This window comes from Lathyrus oleraceus, chromosome 5 (assembly GCF_024323335.1).
Source record: "Lathyrus oleraceus cultivar Zhongwan6 chromosome 5, CAAS_Psat_ZW6_1.0, whole genome shotgun sequence".
Classification (NCBI taxonomy): Eukaryota; Viridiplantae; Streptophyta; class Magnoliopsida; order Fabales; family Fabaceae; genus Lathyrus; species Lathyrus oleraceus.
This window is the reverse complement of record NC_066583.1, coordinates 643,676,930-643,686,652: the sequence shown is the minus strand read 5'-3', so window position 1 is coordinate 643,686,652 and position 9,723 is coordinate 643,676,930. Positions and strand designations below refer to the sequence as shown.

Genomic DNA, 9,723 nt, shown 5'->3' with positions numbered 1-9,723 from the left:
CATACACCTATCACCTTAAGATTTTTGGTGAATATGTGGTCTCTCTCTCTCTCTCTCTCTTTTGTTTGGGTGAGTCTTTAACCTTTAGGTGAGTGTTTGATTCAATATGAATGTTTCCTCCTCATGATGATCCATCAGTAGTATCAGAGCCTGATTTGAGTAAGAGACTGTCTCCTTGTATCGAAAGTCTTTCTCACATAATGGTTAGGTGGCGTGTCCCGTTGTAGTGCCCATGACGAGTAAGGGTTTATGTCAACGGTGGTACAAGCATGTGTATGAAAGAGCTTCCGTTTGAGGGAAAGATTGTTGGAAAAACACGTATGAGTTGTGTTGAGAAACAAGTGTGAATTCTAAGTCTCACATTATTTGAAAAGTGGAGATTAAACCCTTTATAAATAAAATGACCCCTACACACGGTGTTTCTCTCACTTATTTAGATGAATCTTTGACATATAAAACTAAAGATGCACTATCTTAAAATCTATAGACAGACACAGCATTGCATCATAAATAAGCCAAGAAAAGAAAATGTTTCCTTACAATTTCTGCAAACTTCACACATTCTGTACTTCAACATATCAAATCTCTAGTTCCACATACTTTTGCTTGGTTCATAGTTACATTCATTCATAGACGCAAACATGTAACAATTGGCTGCTATATAATAAACAGGTGCCAAAAATAAAATAATAATTCAAAAAAAAGAAATCCTGAAAACCTTCACAAACCATATAAATTCATAATTCCATGTTTCTGTTTGTTACAATAATCATGGTTCTTTATTCTCTTCCATCTCATGTTTCGAATCCTTCTCTTCTGAGATGAAGTCTGAACTCCCTTCAGCTGCTGATACGAATATCTCATCGTTATTTCCAACAGCAAGAGGGTTCTTAAACAGTTCATTATTCTCCAACTGCGAAACCTTCTCTTTCGACTCACCCTTCAGAAGATCCACCACCTCGAGCATCGTTGGTCTCTTCTCCGGTTGATTCTGAGCACATATTAAAGCAACTAATACGACCCTTTTAAGCTCTTCTTCAGAATAGTTACCGTTAAGTCTTGGATCCGCCAGTTCACTAAATTTTTTCTCACAAGCTAACGGTAGTGCCCAATCATTTATCGATCGTTTCATTGAGGAACTTAGTTTTTCAAGTGGTTTTTTGCCGCTAGCGAGTTCTAGAAGGAGAATACCGAAACTGTAGACGTCACAGCTCTCGTTTGCTTTGCCTAACATAGCATATTCTGGGGCAAGGTAGCCAAGGGTGCCTTTAACTCTTGTAGTCACATGTGTTGCTCCGTCGGGGATCAACTTGGCAAACCCAAAATCAGCAACACGCGCTTGGAAATCCGAATCCAACACCACGTTACTTGCTTTGACGTCTCTATGAATGATATGCGGTGTTGCTTGGACGTGAAGGTATCTGAAAGCGATTATATTTTAGTGTTTTAAAAAAATGAGACATGCGTAAGTTAATATTGGAAGGCGGGATAGTACTTACAAAATTCCCTCGGCAGACCCGATTGCGATATTCATCCGTCGATTCCAATCAAGGAGGCTTTCTGTTGAGTGCTGTCCGTGAAGATGAGACAGTAGGCTCAAATTCGGCATATAGTCGTATACAATAAGCCGTTCCTGGCCTTCAGCACAATAGCCACGTAGACTAAGAAGATTCTTGTGTCGCACTCTTGCTAATATCTCAACTTCAACAGCAAATTCCATGTCGGCTTTGTTGCTCCAAACTTTCAATCTTTTCACTGCAATCTGCACGAGAATGGCCAAGAATAATGATAAACCAGAGGTGATTTGTGATCAAACAGAAAAGAAGATAAAAGTCTTACTTGTGATCCATCCCAAAGCTGGCCCCAATACACACTTCCAAACCCTCCTTCGCCAAGCTTGTTATCATAGTTGAAATTATTCGTAGCCGAATGTAATTCCTTCAAAGAGAACACCCGCCATGGAGGCTGTTTCTTCCCCCGTCCGCTACTACATTGATAGAGATCTCTAATATCAATTATTCATTCCAAAAGCAAATCTAAAACTAATATACTGATTTCAGCTAAGGCTAACGAGTTGAAGAACCTGATCCGAGCTTCGCATAACAAACTAATATACTAACATTTGTCGATTAAAAAAACGAAAAATCTAAAACTAGTACTTTCTAGCATCTCCACTCTAGGTACAAATACATTATCAAACCTATGATGCATAAATACGGGTGCGGTGCCAGGTACTAGTATGGTAAAGTTTGAAAATAAATCAAGGTATGGATACGTCAATAAAAACATGATACGAAACGGACACGATGGGATGCATCGACCTTTCCTTTTTACAAGTACTCATGCTCAGAAAGAGACCTAATTTTCCCTTGAGAGTTTACATACCAAACTAACCCTTAATTAACTTGTTGCAATAAAAGCAGTTTGACTAAAGCTTCAAATTTGAACAAAACCCAGAATCTAATTACCCTATTGACTTAGATTTTCCTCAAAAACTGAAACTGATTTATGACAAAAAATCTGTTAATTAAGGGTTTGAAATCTGAAACTGATCCAAATCAATAACAACGATATTCAACTAAACATAACATATAAACAAAGAAACTAATCAAAATTAAAGATCAATTAAGCATTTTTCATACCGATCCGAAGCAATTCCACAACAAAAAACCTTGAAAAAAGCCATAACTTCACCGTTCACACCAATCAATCACCTCCCAGATTCTCTTCTGTCTATGCACCACACTATACCTTAACAAAATCAAAACTTGAAACTGACCCACCAAGCCAAATCAAACGTTTCACTCAAAAAGATGTTACTTTGTGAGTTTTTGTCTTTGCTAGTTGATTTCAGCTAGAAAAAGTTAGGACAGAAACTGAAGACACTGTTTAAGACAACCTAGTACTGTTGGAAACTGAAAATTGAGACACAAAAACGGGTAAAAGAAGTTGGTTACAGTTGTTTGTTTGGGTTTTGTTGATGAGATGATGCTGTGTGTGTATGGTAAGTCTTGTTCTGTAACTCATATACAGCTGTTTGCACATTTCCAAAACAAACAACAAAACACACATGGCCTCCATTATTCTTATTATATTTAGTAAAAACAAACTTTCTGATTTTTTTTATTTATTATTTAAGATTAAATTCAATTTTGGTATTTTTTTTTTTAATTTATGATTCTTCGATTTCAATTTTTAAAAATAATTTAACATTACTTTATTATTATTGTCATTTATTAAATATAAAAAATATGTAAAATAAAATGTATTTCAATAAAATAAAAATAGTTAATAAATTAATTAGATAAAAAAATAAATGAATCAAATAAACTAAAATTTAAATTATTGTAGTGATGAAAAATGAAAAAATTTACTTGTATTTTAATTACATTGTAAACTTCTTTTTTATAAATATTAATATTATAAGTTTTATGTTTTTCTTGAATTTTTTTAGAGAAAACAAAGTTAATATGGTGACAATAATAATTATTTTACAACTATTTCTTATATGCAATTTGATTTGAACTAAATATTTTTGAAATTATAAAATTAGATTCTTACCACTAGGACGACAACTTGGATATATTGTAAGTCTATAATTTGTATTGAAAAACTTAGATACTTTTTTTCTTCTTAACTGAGGTGAATTTTGATTTGAAGGTTGACATTATAAAGTTTAAAATTATGATTGTGTAATAATTTTGTTCATAGTATATTACATGCCTGCATATTATATTATTAATAATTTTATAGAAACAAATGTTATATTTTGATAAAAATAAAAGAAGTTATGATAGTGAGAAATCTTAGAGTTTTATATTTTGGAAGTGAAAAAATCTATTTATATTTTTCTTAAATCAATTTTATAAAAATAAGAATTTGGATTAGTTAAGAGTTATATTAAGTTAATTTTTGAGGCCGAAACAATGTACGAGTATAGAGATATAACTTGAATTTTAATTTTTTATTATCTTATTATTATTATTATTATTATATATATATATATATATATATATATATATATATATATATATATATATATAATTCATTAGTATTATTATCAAAAAAATTTATTATATTTTTATATTCACAGTGAAATACAAAATAAAAGAAAAATAAATAAATTTTGATTTCATTTATATTTATACAAATATTAATACATATAGAATAGATAATACATAAAATAGAAAATGAAGAATTTGGAAATACAAAAGGAAAATAATAGAATATAATATTATAATATAAAAAATTCAAATATTGAATTCATATTTATAGATATAAATATTACTAAATCAGAAGAAAAAAAATGAATAGACTAAGATTAGACTTTTGATTTAAACTGAATAAGTTCAAAATAGTTTTATTTTTAAATAAAAAATAGACAAAATAAAATATCCAAATAATATTTTAATCGACTCATATAATATCTTAATTGAATTTTATAGAATGATCAATAAATTTAATTTAATTCGATATGGATGCATATAAAATTATAGCAACAAAGAATCAATTTCGAAGTGGAATTAAGGATCACACTTCACCATATTTTTGGAAATTCTTCACAAATTCTTTATAAATCAACATGCTTTAGGATGCAACTTAAGATCCCCATAGGAGGTGCAAGTTACAACTTTCCATTGTCTTGCTTACATACTCAACAAAATATTCTTAATTTGATTTTGGTCAAGATCTTTGATCCAATTTTGAAGACATTCAAGTAAATTTTGACATACATCTAAGTCAACCGTCAACATCTTTGTTAAAAGGAATACAGAAGCCATAAAAATTCACGAAGATGAATATGTTAATGATCTTGATAATTATATTTTTTTAATGGAAGGATAATGTTGAAGAAATGAAAATCTTCTCCAACAATTAATGCATTGCAAGAAAAGTTAAATGGTCTTTGTAATGTTCTAAACAAATAATCTCTCTCATATCTATTGATAATAATTTTTGTTTTTATTTTTTCATATTTATCTATCAAGGATCTTACGAGGGTTTTGAAAGTAGGGTCGTGGACTATGTCTTTGAGTATCCTTCACATATTCACCTAGACATCTGACTTCAATCTAGATTTGATTAAAAATGCCAATGTACAATGTTCGATTAGAATACATGGTCTTCCTGATGAATATTATGGACCACAAATTCTTTTTTCAATCGCACGGGGTATTTATGTTCCTCTAGCTTTAGATGAAACTAACTAGTAGTAATTTTTTTTGGATATTATGCTAGAATTTTGGTAGATCTTTATTTGTTAGAATTCTTGTCCAAATTTCTTCTTGTTAGAAGGGAGGATCATGCTTTTAATGTCGATGTTGAGTACGAAAAACTCTCTTTCACTATGTTCTTTTGGCTATATTATTGGTCACTCGTTAGAATATTATACTGCAAAAAATATTGTAAAATCGAGGAATGAAAATATACAAAAGATGACACTTTATGATCTAATAAAATCTAATCATCGGTAGAAAATATTACTACAACAATAATAGATAAGATACAAAGATAAAATGATACAATCGTTATGGAGAAAAACCTGCTCGGGGATGAAACTATACAAAAAAAATTATGTGATATTGGGGAACCAATTGAACATAAATAAATTCTTTTATTAGATTTATGTTAAGATATTGATAAAAATGACTATCACGAGATAAAAGAGGAAAAATAGTATCTCAAGAAAGTGAGATCCATAATTCTCAAATGATTACAAATTTTACTAAGATTCAAGAAATAAAGAAACATCAACTAATAAAATTAATATGCATCATAATTTTATTCATAATATGGAGACTATAAAGAAATGAATTGGTAACGATACTCTATACACTAAGCATACAACTCACTATGATGAGAAGAAATTCTTTATAGAATTGATCTCTAAAGTAATAAAGAAAAATACGTTAAAGGAACTTCGATTACATATCACCCGATTAAAAGATAGTAAACATATGTAATTTGTTAAACTCTCTATTTATTTATTTCTATTTTATTTTATTTATTTATTTATTTATTTATTTTTGAATCAAGTCTAACATTCAATTTTGTACCATTTTATTTTTATAATATAACTTTTTATCTTCTTAAAAAATGGTTAAATTAGTATTCTAAAATAAATATCTCTTATTAATGTTGTACCAAAAAACAGTATTAAAAACGAAAAAGATAACATATTGACTTAATATGATAGCCACCTACATGGATATTCCAAATATATATTTAAAATAAATGATATTAGTCAAATTTTAATATATAAAATAAATTATAATAATAGAAGATGGTTGTTGTTTTATTAATTTAAATTACAATTTTTAATTAATTTTAATAATTTACATGAGATTGTGCTACATATAAGGTGTAGAGAAACCAAAAACATGAGAAAATATCTTTGTGGAAAACACTCATGATAAAAGCTCTAAAAACATGTTTTTAACATCTTATTGAGCACATTTAAAAGAGTCTTGAGTGGTTGGAAGTAAACTTATTTAAGTTAAATATGAATAGTTGCTCTTACTCAATCTATGTTAAGTGCATTCATTCTATTCATTATTTATATTAAACGTAATGACTATTAAACCTAAAAATATCTTTTCAACTATTCGTAATGACTATTAAACGTAAAAATATGTTGCAGTAGTTGTGTCAACAAAAACCACAAGGTGATAAGTAAGTTATTGTATCCATGAAGATTGTATTAATTTCGTATAAGGACAAAGTGATTATACTTGTGATTTTAACGCTGGAGTTGTAATCGTAACCCTCAAGGGGGAGGGAAGAGCATAATTGATTTGGTTGTGACTAATTATAAACTAATGAGCTGAACTAATGATTAACTAAGATAATGATAAAGAGAAATAAGATAATGAGTTGAACTTATAATGACTCTGCTTTAATTATGAACTTTTACAAAATATGGTTAGCCAATAAATTGATCGTCAAGTAAACCGTTTCGTCTGAAGAAGCCCCTAGGTCCTAAGAGAATATAATCACAGTAGATGAATGTTTCATAATGCGTAAATAAGAAGAACTATTTTTAAAAACACAATTATCCTACAAATTGATCGCTAAGTAGCCATTTTCTTCTAAAGAGACCCCTTGGATATGGGAGAATATAATCACAACGAGCGAAGGTTTTATAGCACGTAAAATTAGACTAATGGTTAAAACTATTTTTATCAAGGTTCAAGAAATCTAAATGGTCTCACAATTTTACTAATCGGATGAACAAATCTTCGGTTAGGTCTCATTGTCATCTAAATCAAATCACCATTTTATTGATAGGAGAAAGCACTAAACTCAAATAAAATTATATAATTTAGTAAACAAAAGTTCATTGTAGATACAATCAATTAAAATTACATGGTTCACATTGTAAGTGGTAAAATCATCTAAGAGAACCTTATTTAAGAGAACTAGTCACTCATCCTTAAGAGATTCATGAATATTACAATTGAAAAGTAAGAAATAAGACTTACAACGATTAGAGATGGTTCCCTAATCATAGCCTTTATTTTTCCTTATCTTTGATGCTAAAGTATGTCTTAGACTCTTAAAAATTTTGAACTTTAATGACTAAACACGTTTTATAATTTATAGAAAAGTTATGAAAACCGCAAATTGTGTTGCACCCTTACTTTATCGTACTCACATTGCTCGATTCCTATGTTTTAAAAATTTGGATCAATTTTGAATACCGTTGTCGTGTTGGGGAAGCACGCTGCTATTTACTATCTCTTATAATTTTTCTCTGATTTTTTCTATTCTTCGTCCAGTCTGTTGGGGTTGGTTTAAAATATACATGTTGAAGAAATCCACATCGCTTAATTTTATGAATGAAGAGAGAGTCCAAGGCTATATATAGGATACAAGTTCTTTGAAGTCCCCAATTGCTTAGTTTTATGAAGTAAGAGGGATTCTAAGGCTATATATAGAATTCAAGTTCTTCATTCCAAAATGCATCAGTCTAAAGCACTTTAAGTTTGTATTTGACTTTTTATATGTTTCTCTTATAGTCTTGGTTTAGAGTGTTGTCAGGGGTAATTAAATATTTTATTTGGAGAGTGCGGGTATATTGGGGCCTTGGGGTGGTTGAAGATAGTGTATGTGTTGTAACAATCTTCACATAGTGTTATTCTCTATTTGTCATCTGACAACGATCGTGGTTTTTTCTCCGATTTTGAAATTTCCACGTTAATCTTTTGTGTTGTTATTATTTTCCTCTTTTTTTCTTTATGCTTTATTTTTCATAAAAAGTGGTATTAGAGTCTTAGTTCGGTGGTGTATAAATTTTTTTAGTATGCTCTGAGGTTGCATCTTTGGCTGATTTTCCACATTAGAAAAGAAAATTTATACTTTGTGTTGGTTGGGAAAATTTTATTTTGTTGCAGGAAAGGTTTTGATTGAAATGTCAAGTTTTTCAAGTGCAATGAAGATTGACTTAGAGAAATTTGATGGAATAATTAATTTTGGCTTGTGGAAAATTCAAGTCAAATATGTTTTGATACAATTAGGATTACAAAAGGCGTTGAAAGGAAAAATTCCCAACATGGACAACAAGGGAATGTTGAGTGCAAGTGTAAGTGGCTAAAGTCTCATATTTCCTATGAATGGGTAGAATGCTGGATTTATAAGAGAGAGAGAGAGAGAGAGAGAGAGAGAGATTATTTACCTAACACCTTAAGATTTTGGGTTGAGATGTGGTGTTTCCCTCTCTTGTGGTCCTGGAGCATTGATCTTATTGGTGCACCAGACTCTCTCGGACTCCGCAACAGTGGTATTAGGGTCGTGATTCAACTTTGTGGGGGAGTGGGAGCTGGATCCGGTGTTTGATCCTGTTATAGGATGTGGGGACTCACACTTGTGGGGAAGAATGTTGGGTGCAAGTGTAATGGTTAAAGTCTCACATTGCTTATGACTAGATGGAATATTGGGAGAATGTTGAGTGCAAGTGTGAGTGATTAAAGTCTCACTTGTCTATGAATGACTGGAATGTTGGATTTATAAGAGAGAGAGAGAGAGAGAGAGAGAGAGAGAGAGAGAGAGAGGGAGAGAGAGAGAGAGAGAGAGAGAGAGAGAGAGAGAGAGAACCCATTTACCTAACACCTTAAGGTTTTGGGTTGAGATGTGGCATCTCCCTCTCTTGTGGTCCTGGAGCATTAGTCCCATTGGTGCTCCCGACTCTCCCTGACTCCCAAACAATTGTATTATAGTCGTGGTTTGACTTGGAGGGGGAGCGAGAGCTGGATCCGGTGTTGGATCCTGTTATAGGATGTGGATGACTCATACTTTTGGGGGAAATGTTCAGTACAAGTGTGAGTGGTTAAAGTCTTATATTTCCTATAAATGGGTGGAATGTTGGATTTATAAGAGAGAGGGCCCATTTACCTAACACCTTAAGATTTTGGGTTGAGATATGGTGTCTCCCTCTCTTGCGGTCCTAGAGAATTAGTCTCATTGATGCTCCTGACTCTCCCGGATTCCCCAACAATGGTATTAGAGTCGTGGTTCGGCTTTGTGGAGAATCGGGAGCTGGATCCGGTGTTGGATCATGTTATAGGATGTGAGAACTCACACTCGTGGGAGAGAATGTTGGGTGAAAGTGTGAGCAGATAAAGTCACACATTGCCTATGAATGGGTGAAATGTTGGATTTATAAGAGAGATGACCCATTTTACCTAACACCTTAAGGTTTTGGGTTGAGATGTAGTATCTCCCTCT

General features: G+C 31.4%; 1 protein-coding gene across 2 annotated transcripts; it reads right to left on the bottom strand.

Annotated features, from left to right (window-relative positions):
* Window positions 1–511: 511 nt before the first annotated feature.
* LOC127087587 (PTI1-like tyrosine-protein kinase At3g15890) lies at window positions 512–3,066 on the bottom strand. 2 transcript variants are annotated; one of them, XM_051028492.1, is made up of 4 exons: window positions 2,643–3,066; window positions 1,840–1,987; window positions 1,500–1,762; window positions 512–1,421 (listed from the first exon to the last, which is right to left on the bottom strand). In XM_051028492.1, the coding sequence occupies exons 1-4, from the start codon at window positions 2,684–2,686 to the stop codon at window positions 770–772; spliced, it is 1,107 nt and encodes a 368-aa protein (XP_050884449.1). In that variant the 5' UTR covers window positions 2,687–3,066; the 3' UTR covers window positions 512–769. The 2 variants fall into 2 exon arrangements, with proteins under 2 accessions (XP_050884449.1, XP_050884451.1); XM_051028494.1 differs by having other exon boundaries at window positions 1,840–1,984; window positions 2,643–3,060.
* Window positions 3,067–9,723: the final 6,657 nt, after the last annotated feature.